General features: G+C 38.1%; 1 protein-coding gene across 2 annotated transcripts in view; it reads right to left on the bottom strand.

The window, feature by feature from the left end:
- Positions 1 to 21,385, bottom strand: part of LOC136883180 (ATP-binding cassette sub-family B member 10, mitochondrial) — a 199,887-nt gene that overhangs the window by 92,095 nt on the left and 86,407 nt on the right. For both annotated transcript variants that reach the window (XM_067155360.2, XM_067155361.2), the window contains exons 6-7: positions 13,310 to 13,541; positions 11,874 to 12,160 (exon numbers count right to left, since the gene is read on the bottom strand). In XM_067155360.2, the coding sequence (XP_067011461.1) occupies positions 11,874 to 12,160; positions 13,310 to 13,541 (519 nt within the window). The remainder of the gene's footprint in view (positions 1 to 11,873; positions 12,161 to 13,309; positions 13,542 to 21,385) is intronic.

Here is a 21,385-nt window from a genome sequence, read left to right as displayed (position 1 = left end):
ACTTGGCGAACGAAATGGAATTCGATGGGGAGCTATCAATATTAATGGGGCTTATGAAAGAAAGAAGGTAGAACTTGCTGAGTCAGCAAAGAGGATGCATCTGGATGTGCTAGGAGTAAGTGATATTCGGGTAAGGGGAGATAAGGAGGAAGAGATAGGAGATTATAAAGTGTACTTGACGGGTGTTAGAAAGGGAAGGGCAGAGTCTGGGGTAGGGCTCTTTATCAGGAATACCATTGCACGCAACATAGTTTCGGTTAGGCACGTAAGTGAGCGAATGATGTGGGTAGATTTGTCAGTGGGAGGAATTAGGACAAGAATTGTGTCCGTGTATTCACCATGTGAGGGTGCAGATGAGGATGAAGTTGACAAGTTTTATGAAGCATTGAGTGACATCGTGGTCAGGGTCAACAGCAAGGATAGAATAGTGCTAATGGGCGATTTCAATGCGAGAGTTGGGAATAGAACTGAAGGATACGAAAGGGTGATTGGTAAATGTGGGGAAGATATGGAAGCTAATGGGAATGGGAAGCGTTTGCTGGACTTCTGTGCTAGTATGGGTTTAGCTGTTACAAATACATTCTTCAAGCATAAGGCTATTCACCGCTACACATGGGAGGCTAGGGGTACCAGATCCATAATAGACTATATCTTAACAGACTTTGAATTCAGGAAATCTTTTAGGAATGTACGAGTTTTTCGGGGATTTTTCGATGATACAGACCATTATCTGATCTGTAGTGAACTAAGTATCTCTAGGCGTAGGGTAGAGAAAGTGAAATCTGTCTGCAAACGAATAAGGGTAGAAAATCTCCAGGATGAGGAAATTAGACAGAAGTACATGGATATGATTAGTGAGAAGTTTCGAACAGTAGACAGTAAGCAGGTTCAGGATATAGAAAGTGAATGGGTGGCATACAGGGATGCTGTAGTAGAAACAGCAAGGGAATGCCTAGGAACAACTGTGTGTAAAGATGGGAAAAGGCGAACATCTTGGTGGAATGATGAAGTGAGAGCAGCTTGTAAAAGTAAAAAGAAGGCTTATCAGAAATGGCTCCAAACAAGGGCCGAGGCAGACAGGGAGTTGTATGTAGATGAAAGAAACACAGCGAAACAAATAGTTGTTGAATCCAAAAAGAAGTCATGGGAAGATTTTGGTAACAACCTGGAAAGGCTAGGTCAAGCAGAAGGAAAACCTTTCTGGACAGTAATAAAGAATCTTAGGAAGGGAGCGAAAAAGGAAATGAACAGTGTTTTGAGTAATTCAGGTGAACTCATAATAGATCCCAGGGAATCACTGGAGAGGTGGAGGGAATATTTTGAACATCTTCTCAGTGTAAAAGGAAATCATCATGGGGAGCTCATGGGGAGGAGGAAAATGATGTTGGTGAAATTATGCTTGAGGAAGTGGAAAGGATAGTAAATAAACTCCATTGTCATAAGGCAGCAGGAATAGATGAAATTAGACCTGAAATGGTGAAGTATAGTGGGAAGGCAGGGATGAAATGGCTTCATAGAGTAGTAAAATTAGCGTGGAGTGTTGGTAAGGTACCTTCAGATTGGACAAAAGCACTAATTGCACCTATCTATAAGCAAGGGAACAGGAAGGATTGCAACAACTATCGAGGTATTTCATTGATTAGTATACCAGGCAAAGTATTCACAGGCATCTTGGAAGGGAGGGTGCGATCAGTCGTTGAGAGGAAGTTGGATGAAAACCAGTGTGGTTTCAGACCACAGAGAGGCTGTCAGGATCAGATTTTCAGTATGCGCCAGGTAATTGAAAAATGCTACGAGAGGAATAGGCAGTTGTGTTTATGTTTCGTAGATCTAGAGAAAGCATATGACAGGGTACCGAGGGAAAAGATGTTCGCTATACTGGGGGACTATGGAATTAAAGGTAGATTATTAAAATCAATCAAAGGCATTTATGTTGACAATTGGGCTTCAGTGAGAATTGATGGTAGAATGAGTTCTTGGTTCAGGGTACTTACAGGAGTTAGACAAGGCTGTAATCTTTCACCTTTGCTGTTCGTAGTTTACATGGATCATATGCTGAAAGGTATAAAATGGCAGGGAGGGATTCAGTTAGGTGGAAATGTAGTAAGCAGCCTGGCCTATGCTGACGACTTGGTCTTAATGGCAGACTGTGCCGAAAGCCTGCAGTCTAACATCTTGGAACTTGAAAATACGTGCAATGAGTATGGTATGAAAATTAGCCTCTCGAAGACTAAATTGATGTCAGTAGGTAAGAAATCCAACAGAATTGAATGTCAGATTGGTGATACAAAGCTAGAACAGGTCGATAATTTCAAGTATTTAGGTTGTGTGTTTTCCCAGGATGGTAATATAGTAAGTGAGATTGAATCAAGGTGTAGTAAAGCTAATGCAGTGAGCTCGCAGTTGCGATCAACAGTATTCTGTAAGAAGGAAGTCAGCTCCCAGACGAAACTATCTTTACATCGGTCTGTTTTCAGACCAACTCAGGATATCTTATTCATAAGTTAGAAGTAACAGACATGAAAGTAGCAAGAATGATTGCTGGTACAAACAGGTGGGAACAATGGCAGGATGGTACTCGGAATGAGGAGATAAAGGCTAATTTAGGAATGAACTCGATGGATGAAGCTGTACGCATAAACCGGCTTCGGTGGTGGGGTCATGTGAGGCGAATGGAGGAGGATAGGTTACCTAGGAGAATAATGGACTCTGTTATGGAGGGTAAGAGAAGTAGAGGGAGGCCAAGACGACGATGGTTAGACTCTGTTTCTAACGATTTAAAGATAAGAGGTATAGAACTAAATGAGGCCACAACACTAGTTGCAAATCGAGGATTGTGGCGACGTTTAGTAAATTCTCAGAGGCTTGCAGACTGAACGCTGAAAGGCATAACAGTCTATAATGATAATGTATGTATGTATGTATGGAAGAGTAAGTATAGGTACTTTAAAGCAGAAACAGGTTCCAGAAGGACATTCCAGGAATAATTAATGAACAAGGGGAGTGTGTATGCGAGGATCTTCAAAAGGCAGAAGTATTCAGTAAGCAGTATGTAAAGATTGTTGGTTACAAGGATAATGTCACCGAGCTCGATAGCTGCAGTCGCTTAAGTGCGGCCAGTATCCAGTATTCGGGAGATAGTAGGTTCGAACCCCACTGTCGGCAGCCCTGAAAATGGTTTTCCGTGGTTTCCCATTTTCACACCAGGCAAATGCTGGGGCTGTATCTTAATTAAGGCCACGGCAGCTTCCTTCCCACTCCTAGCCCTTTCCTGTCCCATTGTCGCCGTAAGACCTATCTGTGTCGGTGCGACGTAAAACAACTAGCAAAAAAAAGAGGATAATGTCCAGATAGAGGAGGTGACTAATACATAAGAAGTATTAAAATTTACCTATGACAGCAATGACATTTACAGTAAGATACAAAAGTTGAAAACTAGAAAAGCAGCTGGAATTGATAAGGTTTCGGGGGATATACTAAAAACAATGAGTTGGGATATAGTACCATATCTGAAGTACTTGTTTGATTATTGTTTGCATGAAGGAACTTTACCAAATGAATGGAGAGTTGCTATAGTAGCTCCTGTATATAAAGGAAAGAGTGATAGACATAAAGCTGAAAATTACAGGCCAATCAGTTTGACATGCATTGTATGTAAGTTTTGGGAAAGCATTCTTTCTGATTATATAAGACATGTTTGCAATATTAATAACTGGTTTGATAGAAGGCAGTTTGGGTTTAGGAAAGGTTATTCCACTGAAGCCCAACTTGTAGGATTCCAGCAAGATATAGCGGATATCCTGGATTCAGGAGGTCAATTGGACTGTATTGCAATTGACTTATCTAAGGCATTTGATAGGGTAGATCATGGGAGACTACTGGCAAAAATGAGTGCAATTGGACTTGACAAAAGAGTGACTGAATGGGTGGCTCTGTTTCTAGAAAATAGAACTCAGAGAATTAGAGTAGGTGAAGCTTTATCTGTCCCTGTAAAAATTAAGAGGGGAATTCCTCAAGGCAGTATTATTGGACCTTTATGTTTTCTTATATATATCAATGATATGTGTAAAGAAGTGGAATCAGAGATAAGGCTTTTTGCAGATGATGTTATTCTGTACAGAGTAATAAATAAGTTACGAGATTGTGAGCAACTGCAAAATGACCTCGATAATGTTGTGAGATGGACAGTAAGCAATGGTATGATGATAAACGGGGATAAAAGTCAGGTTGTGAGTTTCACAAATAGGAAAGGTCCTCTCAGTTTTAATTACAGCGTTGGGTGAAAATTCCCTTTGGGGATCATTGTAAATACCTAGGTATTAATACAAGGAAAGACCTTCATTGGGGTAATCACATAAATATGATTGTAAACAAAGGGTACAGATCTCTGCACATGGTTATGAGAGTATTTAGGGGTTGTAGTAAGGATGTAAAGGAGAGGGCATATAAGTCTCTGGTGAGACCCCAACTAGAGTATGGTTCCAGTGTATGGGACCCTTACCAGGATTACTTGATTCAGAAACTGGAAAAAATCCAAAGAAAAGCAGCTTGATTTGTTCTGGGTGATTTTTGACAAAAGAGTAGTGTTACAAATTTTTTTGCAAAGTTTGGGCTGGGAAGACTTGGGAGAAAGGAGACGAGCTGCTCGACTAAGTGGTATGTTACAAGTCATTAACATCATTTTTGGTCCGTATTGATGACAGCGATTACATACAATTTACAAAATATTTGTTTATTCTTTTTTTATTTATTTTATTCTTCAAATCTACTTGGTGGTTAACACGACAATAATATTGACTTTCACCAAAAAGTTAAAAGAAGAGGATACATTTAAATTGTACTACAGTAGTTTTAACTTGTGTTTGTAACATTCACGTCAAACTTTTTAATCATGATATTGAAAATAATTTTTAACATCACAACGTCTCATTCCAATTTTATATGACCAATAATTGTAAACAGTCTTAATTATAATTATTTGTTTTAAGGTTATCCATTGTGCTGATGATGCCCATTAAGAAGGGCGAAACATGTTCACGATCTTTCTATTTTTTATAAATATTTAACCACAAAATGTGGTATTGTAAGTATTGACTAGGTTAACATTAAACAAATATTTTGTAAATTGTATGTAATAAGTGGTATGTTCCGAGCTGTCAGTGGAGAGATGGCGTGGGAGGACATCGGTAGACGAATAAGTTTGGATGGTGTCTTTAAAAATAGGAAAGATCACAATATGAAGATAAAGTTGGAATTCAAGAGGACAAATTGGGGCAAATATTCGTTTATAGGAAGGGGAGTTAGGGATTGGAATAACTTACCAAGGGAGATGTTCAATATTTTTCCAATTTCTTTGCAATCATTTAAGAAAAGGCGAGGAAAACAACAGATAGGGAATCTGCCACCTGGGCAACTGCCCTAAATGCAGATCAGTAATGATTGATTGATTGATTGATTGATTGATTGATTGATTGATTGAGTCTTCACAGCAAGTATGTAGATCCCTCCACAGAAACATAAATTGCTTGTAATTTTTCAATTTCCACTGTTGAAGTTGGAAACATTCAACCCCAGTGTTTTGAAAAATGCTGCCACATGTACACACAGGCATTGGAAAAGTTAAAATTTCACACTCTTCTTCTCTGTCAGAAATGCAGTGTAGGATGCCTTTTCTTTTTTGCACATTTAAAAAGGAATTATTGTCTTTACTGTAGACATTCATCCAGCTTGTTTAAAAAAATGCAGCCAACAAGGTTGACTTTATGAGCCTAGCACTGGACCTGACCTACTTCTTCAATCAGTCCTTGATTTTGTCACGTAGCGTGCAGAATCCGTAACTACTGACATTACATGCTCCCGTTCAATTTCGTGTAGGAATTCCTCCTTTCACTGATCATTGGAATGTATTTCTAACAGATCTGATTTGCTGATGGTAAATCTCCACCTCCATGAATGTACTACTTTTTCTACTGGTATGTTAGCTTTCACGAACGCAGTAGTAGTGTCCAAAAAAAACTCTTGCGATGGCCAGTGACGAACACTGTTATCGTACAGTTGGTTGTAGCCATACGCCAGTATAAAGTCGTAACCATACACAGAATTTATTTCTGAATTCCTTTCATAATATTACATCGCATTTCATCTTTGCTTACTGCTAAGTTCGAACCTACCGCGATGAACACAAAGTCACCAACTGATTCACGCAAATAACAGATTAGCTTTGATGATCATGTACAATTTGCATACTTTTTATCAAATTATACAGAAATCATTACTATGAATTACATTCCCCTCACTACTGATGTAAAAAGAGGCAAATATAAGCACAACTTAAAAATATAATTTTTATGCCGTATTGGCATCAACTCAACTAACTTTAGTTGAGCAAACATACTGTAGTTGCCAATTTGAACGACAATCGTATAAATTTTTGAAAATACTCATATTCATGCCACGAGATAACAGCTATTCACCACTGCCACAACGCTACTATCTGTATTTGTGACAGTTATATAATAATTTTGACCGTCATCTTTGAATTCACCATGTAACAAGACTATCAACAATATATCGTAGCATTGACTGCCCCTCATGAAATGATACAACTGATGATTCTCAACTTTACACCAAACAAATTTGAATATAAGCTTGTGGACAAGAATGTTTGGAGCGGTATGGGAAATATCTTCTTGTTTTATCCCTAATTAACAAAAACTAGCAACTCTACTTATAAGTTATCTAATTCATGGAAATCACTCAATAGAAATAAATATGTAAGAACTGTTTTTTATACAGTATAAAATAGGAGAAAGCATGGAATACAGAGACTAACATTACATTTTACACACGCAGTCTGAACAGTGCTGGAGCATTCCCTTCTAGTACAGTGTTCATGATGAGGTGACCAATCCCATCAAGGTGTATGTTGTAAATGACACTGCTTTTGAGGTAATGAGGTATTATTAAGGATAATGATGATGATGATGATGATAATGATGATGATGATGGTGGTGGAGATATGTCTGTACAACATGGCGACAAAATTCTAGATACATCCAGAGCTCCTTAGAAGGAACGATAAATTATGAGTGGAAATGTCCAGCAACCACTACCATTTCCTTGCACAAATCCCTACTCTAGTGCAACACATTCTGGTCCATCCATTTGACTGTTGTAAGCTCCAAACACCACCGGCCCTTTGATTCTGTATGGGACTATCGTGTTACCATAGAATCGGGTTCAAAATCATGGCAGGCTGATGCTACAGTAACCACAGAGTTATCAACCGAACGAACGATACTTATACCCTTCCTCGAGCCTGTCTCTTAATTTTATTTCAAGGTGTGATTAGCGGGCAGTCTCTGGGAATTCCAATATCTGGAATGGTTCCTGCAGCGCCATATTGGCAACATTTTAGATGAGCCAAAAATGCCATTCCAAAATATAATCAATAGGGTAAGTGTGACATTTAATTGGGTAATGATATAGATGTTGATTCTCATAGGGAACCTGAAATATTTGTCCCAAACCAGTAAATTTACTCTGATGGCCAGCCAGGCATCAATTTTTGAAAATGAGACAAAGTCTCTCATAGTGCATTGGCACTGCCGGTGGCTCTAAGTAGCCTATGCAGTGGCCTCCACAGTATGCACTAACCATGCGTCTTGGTAGGTATGCTCTTTACCAACTGATGAGCCCAACTTAGCACACTGGGTCAAAACATTGGCAACCAGGAATGAGTTGGCTGGAAAATTTACAATGTCCAATAACGGACCAACTATACGGGTATTATTTTAATCGGGTAGTCGATCTGGCATCAGTATCATTGGAGCAGCACACTTTCCAAATTGTGGCTCATATTTAGTATTAAAATCAGGATTCTTTCCTTGGTCAACATCAAAATTTATGAGATAGCTTGAGCGGATGTGCGAAATGACCAGTTCCTGGGAACATGACGACTGAATCTCGATCATCCACACAGGATTTATTCTCCGAAGTTAGGTCTTCTTGCAAAATGATTGACCTAGAATATCTCCTGAAAGGAGATCATTGCCTGCGCCTCTTATACATTCGTTGTCAGTGAGTAGAAAGGTGGTGACTTGTGAAATTATCAATCAGAACTCCACCGGCTTTGTCGGAGTGAATATTAGCCTTTGGAGGTTCTATAAAAATGCTGTAATATCTTCAATTGGTTCGTCTAGCACTTCTTGGGAGTATCATGTCCCTGTAAAAAGGAATACAGGACGATACAGTTATACACAAGATAACCAGTCACACTTTCTTTAAATGTGGAGTAGATAAAAAATATTCATTAAAAATTGTTGTTTAAGGGGTAGCATACAAACAGGTAACACAAGCAGGTAGAGTGATAAGTGCCCATAGGAGTAATATTTGCTATTCACCAAATCATAATGTGTACATAGATCACTCCCAAACTCGTATATGAATAGTGAATTAACAAACTTACCTGAAGTGTGCCGTGATGATTCAGCTACTGTGCCAATGCCGTCAAATGAAAGTGTGCCAAAACAATGAGTTGATTATGTAATTGTATGCTCACACACGGTTGCCAGATTTGTCCAATTGATCTACACAGTCAGAAATCAACTCCAAGGCTATACAAAGTACTGAAAGCAATTCGATCATATTTCTTAACTTGTCAAGCTGACACCAGCAGTCTTGATGAGTTTCCTCTCATTTTGTTGAACACTGCTCGTTTATTCTGCCTTGGCAATCTCAGTTCACTCCTTAGTCTCACTCAAAACATCGAGAGATCCAAAACAACTTTCTGTACATTTAAAACATAATGTTTACACAAATACATTTCCTTGACTGACTAATACATTAGAAGTCCATTATAGCGAGATTTCATAACAGCGAAAAATTTACTCGCTATAGCGGATTGTCGTTATACCCGATTTTTGTATGAAAGTACACATTAAAATTGGTATGAAACGGCAATCAGTTAGTTCAAAACTTCCGTTTCCGCAGATGATATCCACACTATGGATTATTTCTTTCTTATTTTTCATGGAAATGTGTATTTAATTTCATTCTAAAAAATTATAGTACCGTATTTTTCCGAATCCAAGACAAACCCCACTTTTCCCTTCAAAAAATTTAAATCAGGCTCAAAAAGTGCTTTGTAAAATCACTTTGTTGTACAGTACGCATTTTTAAACACCAAACATTGGCTTTTGTTATGCATTTCCCCTTTTTTTTTTTTGTGGCTGTACAATTATTCTTTATTTCCGCGGGTTTAATGACCACTAATTTAAAATTGGCATCATAATACCAAAGAGAACCCGTTGAAAATTTGCCGGCAATACCTATTCCGTGCGTCTCTACAATACAACGATCCATCATGAAAATATTATTGCTGTCTATAAAACTGTTACTTTTACTCAGCATCGGATATAAGCGGCTACCGCTACATGCACGTCTCGCCTGCCAGGTTCGGCCAACTTCAGCGGCTGGCGATGTATAGGCCCAATTGCAGATGATGAAGGTCAATGAACGAGTTTATTGCACCACGGTATGGCCATTCTGCCATTGAACTTTTCGTGCACATGCCTCGCAATTTCATCTTCGAGATCTTTAAGGCGTCCATGTTGCGGACCTCTGAATGCATTTTTGTGTACAGTACATATTTTTTAGCAATCTTTGTCTCCACGTTAAAGTCAAATATTAGCTTTAATTAGGCCTATACCGTATTTTCTTGCGGCTGCACAATCATTCTATACTTACGAGTGTTTAATAACCATTAACTTAAAATTGGCATCATAATATCGAAGAGAACCTGTTGATAATTTGCCGGCAATACCTGTTCCACGTATCTTTACAATACGACTATCCATCACAAAAATGTTCCTGTTGTCTATAAAACTTAATTTTACGAAGCGTCAGGTACAGTAGACGCGTTATAACTCTGCTACTGAGTAGCCATGGCCTTTCTAAGAATTCAAAGGCTCGCACATTTTGTTGCCATTCTGCAGACTTGAGAAACGTTTTCGTAGAGGCTAATAGAACGTCATTCTCTCTTCACTAGGTATTTCCCGAGATCCAGTGCGTTACACACAGGCACTGTACAACCGGTTGTCGTGGCTAGCGATGTATAATAAAGAGGCGGTCGTTTATTGTCAATGAGTTTTTTGTGTGTGCGTGTGCAGGGGTGAAAAGAAGCAGCGTGGTTACTGTGGTAGTTGCCAGTGGTGTTCATTACTGTTAGGCCGCGAATGCAAGACAACCCTTGATTTTTCGCAAGAGCTTCTGAGGGAAAAAACACATCGTTTTGGATTCAGAGAAATACAGTATCACTCCAGGGGCTTCTGTGGCAAACATTTCAGTTTTCTTCTTCAAACGGCATCACCTAACGTAACCGTATGTGTATCATAGAAACATATTTGAAACGCATGTAGAGAAATTATAACATCCTCGCTAGAAGTTTACGTGTGAATAGCCTTTCCAAAATTTAACTAGATGCGAGAAAATATGAACTATCCTCTGAAATCAGTGATGTACTCAGCCATATCTTGAGGTACATCACATTCTTACTTAATTTCAGTGTATAACATTAAAATGAAGCAATCGTTTAGTTCAGCCCTTATTTTTAACAAGTTGACAACTGCTATCGGCCACGTTATTTACGCATTTATTACGAAAACGTGTTATCCTCTTTTATGTCAAATTTTCTTTAGAGAACAGCAGTCAACAGCTATTACTTATCGACTCCAACATTGCCTTCGAATGTCTACGAGAGAGCTCGCAAACGCACATAGTGGGCGCGAAGTTGTGAGCTCACATCCGGGAGATAGTAGGTTCGAACTCCACTGTCGGCAGCCTTGAAGATGGTTTTCCGTGGTGTCCCATTTTCACACCAGGCAAATGCTGGGGCTGTACCTTAAATAAGGCTATGGTCGCTTCCTTCCCATTCCTAGGCCTTTCCTGTACCATCTTCGCCATTAGACCTGTCTGTGTCGGTGCGATGTAAAGCAAATAGAAAAAAAAAATGCATATAGTGAGAAAACTACATTGTACTGAAGATGATCAATCGCTTTTTTTTTTCAGTTTTCTTATTCAAACGGCGTCACCTATCCTCACTTAACCGTACTATACGTATGATGAAAACAGGCTTCAAGCGCCAGTAGAGAAATTATAATCTTCTTCACTATAAATTTACGCGATAATAGCCCTTCCGTAATGTAACCAGACGTGAGAAAATATAAACTAACCTCTGAAATCAATTATGCACTCTGCCATATCTCGAGATGTATCCCATTCTTACTTAATTGCAGTATTTTGCATTAAAATTAAGTGATCGTTTAGTCAGTCTTTATTTTTTAGGAGTTAACAACTGTTATCGGACACGTTATTTACGCATTCATTATGAAATATGTCCTCTTTCATTTAGAATTTTCGTTACGGAACAGCAGTCGACGGGTATTACTAATCGACTCCGACATTGCCTTCGAATGACGACAATAGAACTCGCCTATGGATATAGCGAGGAAACAATACCAAAGGTAATCATTCGCATGCAACATAATCGCTGGGATACATAAATCTGGTAAAGGAAAAAATCGTGCCCGCATAATCACTCGAAATAACGGATGCGTCAGTGATGGGCTCTCGTTGTAACCAAAGGATAATACACAGTTCAATATAGGAATTTTGAAGGGACAGCAAAAAATTGCTGTTATAATGGCGCTCTCGTTATATGCTGTACTCGCTATAGTGGACTTCTACTGTACATGGAAACTGTTCCTAAAAATTGTTCCAGGGTAAAAAAATGTTTGGCATAATAAAATATCAAACACTGAATGAAAATAAGTTACTCTCACACAGTGACCAATAAGAGAGGTTGTGGCGGGTACCTGGCTCACAGTTCCAATGTGACTCCTCAGCCACTGGGGGTCCAGCTCGTTGACGGGGTATCCGTCCAGCAAGACAGCGCCGCTGTCTGGGTCGTACAGTCGTAACAGCAGGGCTGCCAACGTACTCTTTCCGGAGCCGCTGGAACCCACCACTGCAGTGACGGAACCCGATGGTATCTCTAGGTCCAGATCCGATAGAATGGGAACACTTTTTCGAGTGGGGTAACTGAAAGTTACTTTTTGGAAACTGACGTGCCCTCTTGGGTCCTCGCTTGGAATTAACCCACCTACAACAAGAAACATCTGAAATTACACTAGACCTAAGTGCATTGTACAGGAGGCTGCGAACAATGGACACTGAAACATCTGATCACAACTACCAACTACTTCATTTTTCTTTGTGGCCAGATGGTAAGCATTCATCTGTCCAGGAATGCTGGGAGCCCTTGTTTTCAACTGTTGTAATCTTTCCCTTTTGACTAATCTGATAAATTAAAAAAAAAAAAAAAAAAAAAAAAAAAAATTTAAAATGTAAGATCAAGCTTTACTTGTGACGATTTACAATTGGCCACGGCTTGTTTCGGGCCATTAGCAGGTCACATAATCATACAACATATGAACCTTCACGAGGATCCTTAAATTTAATGTCACTTTCCGCTTGCAGTGTCATGTTGAAGAATGTGTGTTGTTCAATGGAGTGCAACTGAACATTCATGAAACCATCGTGCACATTTTTATACTCTAATGTCTTGAAATTTGCTACCTTTTTTATTTCTGAAGGTATTAAGTATGAATTTGAAAAATAATTTTCAATCTGGAAACTTATATTATTTTGAAACTATCCAGATTATGATACAAATTTTGTAAATTCCTTCTATTTAACTGATTTAGTGTATGAGTTAATTTCTATTTACTTTGTTCATTTAATTAAGATTAATTTCAGTTTGATTTCTTCATTTAATGTAATTACTCCATTTTATTAATTTGTGTTACTATCTAAATTTAATTTCTTTCTTCATTAAATTTTTATGAGCTTTAAACTATTTATGGTGTTTCATGGTATTTCTCATCAATTGTCCTAGACCTTGTATTGTCCTACATCTTCTCCTCTGCTGGTCACTTTGACCTTGGCTTGCCCGGATTCCCATCACTTCCCAGTCCTCTCCAGTGATCTCATGGGCCACATCTCTGCAGCCCTTATTTCCTGAACATCCGAACCCCAATAATGACATAGGGCCTACTTCAACTGAAACAACAAGCAACATGCCCACAGGAAATGGTAGGTAACATTAACAAGTTCCAAGGGCCACAAACAGCCTTTATTTCCTGTTTACTGAGATACTTGCAACCCTCAAGAGTTGAATAACTTTTACAGTAACATCACTCTGAACAATGAGCCTCTTTCCATATTATTTGGGTTGTACTTTGCCACTAACCTGACACGGGAATGAGAGGCTGTCTGTCGACAAGCTCCCACAGCCTGGTGCTGGCCCCTAGACCGCGACTCAACTCCGAGTAGAAACTGGACAGGCCTCCCAGAGAGACGCCAATGTAGGCCGCGTACAGCAGGAAAGCCGACAGGCTGCCGACGGTGATGTGTTGGTCGCTCACCATGGTGCCCCCGTAATACAGCACAGACAGGATGATGATGTTACCACTCAGCCCGGTCTGCACAGTTAGACAAGTTGCTGTAAGGTACATTACGTGACATTAAATATTTCTTTCATGTTTCAGGCGCCACGCTTGGTCCTGTGTGCCCCCGCCGTGATATCGCTAACGGGCAGAATAAGCGACATCGTGAGAACAACAACATTTCAGTGGAGCATGCCTACAGGAGGCTACAGTTCTATCAGATTCACCTTCAAAGTGTGGTGCTTCATGCTTACCGTACTTAGTGTCTTTACCAAGGAAAGAACCACAATGAAACTAATATTGGTAAAGCAGCAACACCTGCTGGCGTACAAAACTTTGCCTACAGATTTTATTTCAAAAATTTGTTCACTGGTTTCAAATCTACTAATCACCTCTGATGACCATGATTGTTAACACATCGAGTGTACCGTATATGGTCTGACACCGTGGTTAACCAGTTTGAGTCCAGCTCGTCGAAAACATTTTCACCATCAGAATGTTGGCTGGCAGGGTAGGAGAGGTGGTATCACAATTCTAATAATTACACTGCGTGCCAAAAGCCTGGAATAAATTCCAAACCTCTCAGCAATGCTCATATGGAGTGGGGACATATGATGATGATGATGATGATGATGATGATGATGATGATGATCATGACATTAAGCAGACAGGAGTAGGCTATATGCTGGCACCGGGTTCCACCCTCTCTGTTCCTACTATCATATATCTCGTCATTCACTTCATCTCATTAACTCCTCTGATCAGGTTCACATCAGGAAGGGCATGCGATCATAAAGACTCGCTCACTCCACACCAAACCCCACAGAGAAACAGGACATGGGTTGGACATACATCTGAGAGGGTATGACTATCAAATCACACACTATTTTTTAAACCCATGAATTAATTAATTAATATTATTGAGAAGTGTAGAACCATTTATGTATCTAATAAATGTAACTTTAAACTAATGAAGTACACCTCATGTGGGCCACCTAGGAGTGTGATGTTCTGCAGTATTGTACCAGCTGAATTGTTTACCAGAACTTCCCGTTATGGCAAATTTCGGTCTTCCTTGAGTTATAATTATTATTATTATTATTATCATTTTTTTATTATTATTGTATTTTTAATTGTTTTGAATGTTTTAAGGGGTGTTTAATAAGTATTAGTGAATTAAAGGAATACAGTAAAACCTCGTTAAGACATTTCTGCAGGGGACATCAAAAATGAATGTGTTAAGCGAGAAAACGTACTGCTGAATATACAAATAAAAACTACCCAACAGGGATATGGAAACACTAGATACGATTTTTTCTGACATGAAGGCATTTTATAAACATTAAAGAAATAATAATTTTACACCACCTTTCCTATACTTATCTTTCATTATATTTAGATATATAAACATTACAACTGGTCTTGTTAGTTGTGACATGTTTCGCTTAACTGTCATAAGCATCATCAACCAAAATAATTCTTAGCCTAAAGCTACATTTTTTTGGATTTACATTTTAATAATAATAATAATAATAATAATAATAATAATAATAATAATAATAATAATAATAATAACAATAATAATAATTTGAATGATGTCTCTGAGAACATTAGCCCGATAATTGAACAAGTCTCCAAGTTACTTATTAATTTTGATATAAATAATAATTTCACAAAAATCTTCAATTATAAACCTTTAAATATTCCTCCGGTCATGATAACAGATTCCACCTTACCCCCTCCTCATGCCATAACTCCGCCACCAAGTTCTAGCACTCTCGTGGTTGCGCCTACCCCTCCCCTCCCGACTTGCTGTCCACCCAAGCTAGCACACCAATACAACACGCAGCAACGAGCAGACGATTACCATACCTCCTCGAGCTGCTAAGGTGACCAGTCACCGCTATAAGAGGTAAGCAATCATAGACTCTCATTTTTGGACCCACTATTTTCAAGTTACTGAGTACATCTCTTTTTTCTCTTTTCCATTTTTTTAACTTCAATTCATGCTTATTTTCTCCATCTATGACTTTGAACTCCGAGTAGAAATGAGGACACCTGTTTTCGGCTTTAACCATTATTTTGAAGGAACTGGATATTTGCCTCTACATATACATGGCTTCAGGGGTGATCAATTCCGGTGAAGTGTTACTACACCATGGTTAACTACAATAAGTGATTTCTCATACCCGACTCTCGTGTCTATGCAAAGAATGAGATTTAACCAGTATCTACTCTAATTACCTTCCTCATTCTTACTGATTGATTGATAGCAACTCTAGTTATACTTTGATGTTTTAACCTCTGTCAACATGATTGTGTGTTTTTCTTTTGGCCATGTCAAACATTGTTAGAAGTTTTCACGCTAGTTTTAAGACTATTGATTTTCTATAACATAAACACGAATCTTAGGGTACCATATACTTTAAGGCCACTAGGTTCGGGGCCCTGACCTAACTTTAAGCTAAGAATTATTTTGGCTGATAATGCTTACGACAGTTAAGCGAAACATGTCCCAACTAACAACACCAGTTGTTATGTTTATATCCTACATATAAGGAAAGATAAGTATTGGAAAGGTGGTGTAAAGTTATTATTTATTTAATGTTTATAATCTGACGTCTACAATGAAATTTATTACTTGTAATGAAGTCATTTTACATTGTGTATCGTGCGTACAGTGAAAACTATATCTACCATTTCTCAAGATAAGAGGAAACTATTAAAAGGTGTGAAAAAAACAAGAGAACTAATATGAAAACATATGCACAGGGGCCAATAAAAATATCCAAGTTGTCCCGTTACGTAGACCAACACACAACCACTACAATAACGGCAGTAAAATAAAGGAGAAAAAACTAGCCTGGTACACAAATGAGCTTGTTTCAAAAGGCAAAACAGGAAGCGTAATCAGACACCCTCAAACATCACCAAAATAAAACTAGAAAGAAACTTACCTGAAGTGATGGGTGTTTCATTAAAACCCGTGGAAAATTATAAATGTACCTGATATCAAATTGCCAACTATTTAAAAGAAGAATACCATATCTTTTGAGAAGGAAATAAATAGGATTTATTTAGTAAATAAAATTATTTGAAATAGTAACAGGGAAAGCGTCAATGCAGGAAAATTAAAAAAGTCAAAATTAAGTTAAGTTAACATACCAAGAAAAAGTTTAACATGATATATCGTGAGTAAAACACTTTCAAGATTAAAATTATTGTGTCCACCTTTTCAATACAAATATATTTTAGTGATTAAAAACTACATGAATTAAAAACACCAGTTAGGGACATGTTTTGTCCTAGTTATGGGCATCTTCAGCCTAATACTAAATCTTAAGGTCAAGAATTAAAACTATAATCATCGGAACTTAATAGTAAACTTAACTTAATACTAAATACAATGGTCTTATGCTTTTTACATAGTTTACAATATGTACAGTATGTACAATATGTACATTAACTTTGCCAGAATTTATGAACAATGAATTAATTTATTTCATATGACTAGACATCCAAATTGCAGATTGGATTGATCACAGCATGAATTGGAGTTTCTCAAATTGTATTGACTAGAGATTTATCACAGCGTGAGTTGGGGTTTCTTCAATTGTTATGGTCGCCTGAGTCATAAGCATTTGTTACAAAACCGGAACCTTGGTTAACACGTTCACTGCGTATTAGCAGAGCGTGACATACCCACCAACCTGAGCAAAATATTTGTGTGGGACTCTTTAAAAGTTGTAATTATCGAAGTTTTGTAAGTTGGTAGGACGAGTTCTAACGAACTCGTGGACTTTTTCCACTCGCGCCTGGTGCGTGACCCGCACGGTGGTTGAAATCGAGAAGTAATACTGGTCACCAGACGGATCACGCGCGTCGATAGATTACTGTGCATTATTTACCTCGGATAGCAAACAAATGCATAAAGTATGTTACAGACATAAATATATTCATATTTACACTTCTCTATTACAGAATTTGACAAACAAAAATGAAATACTTTGGCTAATTGGGTAGGTCTCGTGATGTTGAAGGAACCATATTGTCGGCCATCCGAAAGAAATATAAATAAAATTATAACATAAGCATCACAACGCAGTCAAAAATGATTACTGCACATTCTTTCAAGTTACTTATAAATGTGATGAGGAATAAATGACAATTAGAAGTTCTTTCGTATTATACACATATAGAAAGACAGCATTATAGAATGAAACCTGGACTGGGACACAGTGTTGGAGGAGGAGTGGTGGAAAGACCGAAGAAAGTGGAGAGGAACCATATTTGCCCCTACCCGGCTACAGCTGGATAAAGGGAAATGATGATGATGATGATGATGATGCAAGAATAAACGACAATTACAAGTTCAGTTCTTTTACTGACCATATTGCAGTAGTGGAATTTATTTATTTCAAAAGTGGAACCACTCGTAATTCTCCTGAAGAATTAATAAACAGAAAATGCAGTGTCTTAACTCGCATTGAAGTGGTCTTGCTGCTCAAAGATCCCATAAATGAATGATGACGTATGACGACAACTCTGGAGAGGAAATACGCGGGAAACAGAATACGCATGCGCAGATATGGCTACGGATGAATCTGCTAGTAGATTGGACGTACACGATGTGCGGGATGACATTTAGAGCCTTTCTTACCGTGCGGGAAACCTGTGATTTACATTTCCTAGCAACCGTCTCCTGACGCGCTAGGCACGTGCTCCGCACCTGCTTCTAAAGTAGCGTCACGCGCCCAGCGCGTGATCCGCATTGAACATGTTAAAGTCGTTCATGTTAGGGTAAGAATCAGTTTGAATATTCCTTTAGAAAGAAGCATGGTTATGTATTAAGGTTGAAGCATATATGTTGGAAATTATTGTTGACCGGATAAATTTTTTTTGAATATTACGTCATTCTTGTTGATTAACTTCCCATTGGTGCATTGTTCAACCTTGGGAGGAATATGAGTTGTCTGAAACTGGATAAGAGAAAAAACAGGGAATTAGAATGATGAATGTGGAACCCAATATGATAATAACTGCAGAGGTGTTTATCACATGAACTTACTTGTCTTGTCGACGTTAGCTGGGACCAATTGTTCCGGTTGTGTCTGAACGGTGCACGATTTGAAACTCACTCCCCCTTCCCCTCCACGCTCCACTCCTCCGTTACAGCATCAATACTACACTAGGAGTAGCAAGCTTAGTCATTCAGACACAACCGGAACAATTGGTCCCAGCTAACGTCGACAAGACAAGTAAGTTCATGTGATAAACACCTCTGCAGTTATTATCATATTGGGTTCCACATTCATCATTCTAATTCCCTGTTTTTTCTCTTATCCAGTTTCAGACAACTCATATTCCTCCCAAGGTTGAACAATGCACCAATGGGAAGTTAATCAACCAGAATGACGTAATATTCAAAAAAATTTATCCGATCAAAAATAATTTCTAACATACATGCTTCAACCATGCTTTTTTCTAAAGGAATATTCAAACTGATTCATGCCCTAACATGAACGACTTTAACCAAGGTTCTGGTTTTGTAACAATGCTTACGACTCAGGCAACCATAATAATTGAAGAAACCCCAACTCACGCTGTGATAAATCTCTAGTCAATACAATTTGAGAAACTCCAATTCATGCTGTGATCAATCCAATCTACAATTTGGATGTCTAGTCATATAAAATAAATTAATTCATTGTTCGTAAATTCTGGCAAAGTTAATGTACATATTGTACATACTGTACATATTGTAAACTATGTAAAAAGCATAAGACCATTGTATTTAGTATTAAGTTTACTATTAAGTTCCGATGTTTTATAGTTTTAATTCTTGACCTTAAGATTTAGTATTAGGCTGAAGATGCCCATAACTAGGGCGAAACATGTCCCTAACTGGTGTTTTTAAAACATGTAGATTTTAATCACTAAAATATATTTGTATTGAAAAGGTGGCCACAATAATTTTAATCTTGAAAGTGTTTTACTTATTGTATCTTCAATACGGACCAAAATGAGATTACAGTAGTTACTTGATATATCATGGTCGACCACCGCAAAAGGAAAATGAACTAATCATAACGTAAATTAGGCCTCAACATACCAGAGAAAAGGGGAAATAAAATAATAATATTTGTTTATTATTATTCTTTGAAATTACTTTCGTAACCATGGAGTTCTCACCAAGGGGAAGGGTTACCGGCAGTCCAGATAGATTAAACACAACAACTCTTCACACTGGTAGCAATTAAAACAGAATATTTAAAATAAAATAGCTCCAAGGCGAGCTCAAAATGTCATTAAAGTAAGGGGAAATCAAACAATCAATAGAATCATCACACAAAATAGGTAGTCACCGTGAAAGCAGAAAAAAACATCATCCTCCTTCACTTTATTTATAATCAACAATCACGCATCGTCATAGTAACACACGAACGCCATGTACCAAAGTATAACCAAAGGAAACAGTAGCCTGAACAAGGAAGGAGAAAAGCATAATTTAACACGAAAAGAGCAAGAATGAACCAAGAAAATTAAAATAAAGACAGAGAAAAATTAAATAAAACTTCCGTCCTCTTGGTTTGAACTCAAATGGTTTAAAACTCAACCTAGTTGGGGTGATTTAATAAAGGTAAACATTTAAATATTACATAATATTCAAAAATTTTCTACATGATTAATTTGATAATTTAACTTCACCCCAGATCCATTTGGGAAATATTTTACCTATAACCCGAAATGTTACACTGCCTGTTAATAATACAGTTTTTTTTTTTTTTTTTTTTTGAGAAGCCGAGATCATTACGACAGAAAGTAACTTATAGTCCCACACGCCACATAATAGTTTTTCAAATTGATGAAAGCCGAAAGGAGACCAAGTTCTTTAAGGTGCCAAAAAAATTCCGCTGGATTGAGGTGACGCCATAGCGCCATTTTAATACTCACATAGATGATGAAATCTTAAGAAAATATTTAAAAATCATACAGTCTGGTGACGCTCCAATTTACACTAAAAACATTTTGAGGGCGAGAGAAGGAGCCCTCTCACAATATTCTTCAGCCGCAGCACTCGGACATGAGACACACAGAATACAGGTCCATCTCCAACTACTCACAACACTCTAATGGCCGCTCTCACCCAGAGCAAGGATCGACAAGGAAAAGTTTGCTCCGCAGAGAACTCTAATTGGTTAGGGGGCGGAGCATCGTAGTACGAACACTCTGTGTAGAGGTCACCACATACAAGGTCCTTTTCTTCCCGTAGGTTCAATAAAGATAATGAGCGCAATGCTCAAAGTACATGTGTATTAAATTAAACAGAAGTAGGAAAGAAAAGGAATGAAGATAGTTTGACACAAATTTCAGCGGCTGTTAGCCCTCAACCAAAACGTTTGGAGGAGGAGAAGACGAAAAATATGACACACTCGGTGTCAAAGTATTATTGGAGATCATACTATTTCTAAAACAAATGTTAATAGAAGCCTTTTATTTCAGAGCAGTGTGTTATAAAACATTATTTTCTGGTCGCAGTCTTAGACAATGAATTGGAGGTTATACTTGGTCATGTGCAACTGCGACAGAATGACTATGGCCGCCATTTTGAAAAACTTTGACCAAGTCGAATCGATCGAGTCGAAACTCAAAGGTTCCAGTTCAACGTTTGTGACCCCTGCACACTTAATAATGCAGATACCAATCCATTTTCCACCTAGGCTTTCCCAAGACAAATAAGCACCACACTAGTCAATTTCACAAAATTATGTTCCTAATCCAGGTATAGGTTACCGTATCATGCAAATAAACTTCACTGTACCACACTCACCACAAAATACATTTTTAACTTCTGAACGGATACAAGCACAAATAAGCTC

This window comes from Anabrus simplex, chromosome 11 (genome assembly GCF_040414725.1).
Source record: "Anabrus simplex isolate iqAnaSimp1 chromosome 11, ASM4041472v1, whole genome shotgun sequence".
NCBI lineage: Eukaryota > Metazoa > Arthropoda > Insecta > Orthoptera > Tettigoniidae > Anabrus > Anabrus simplex.
This window is presented reverse-complemented; position numbering and strand designations above follow the sequence as displayed.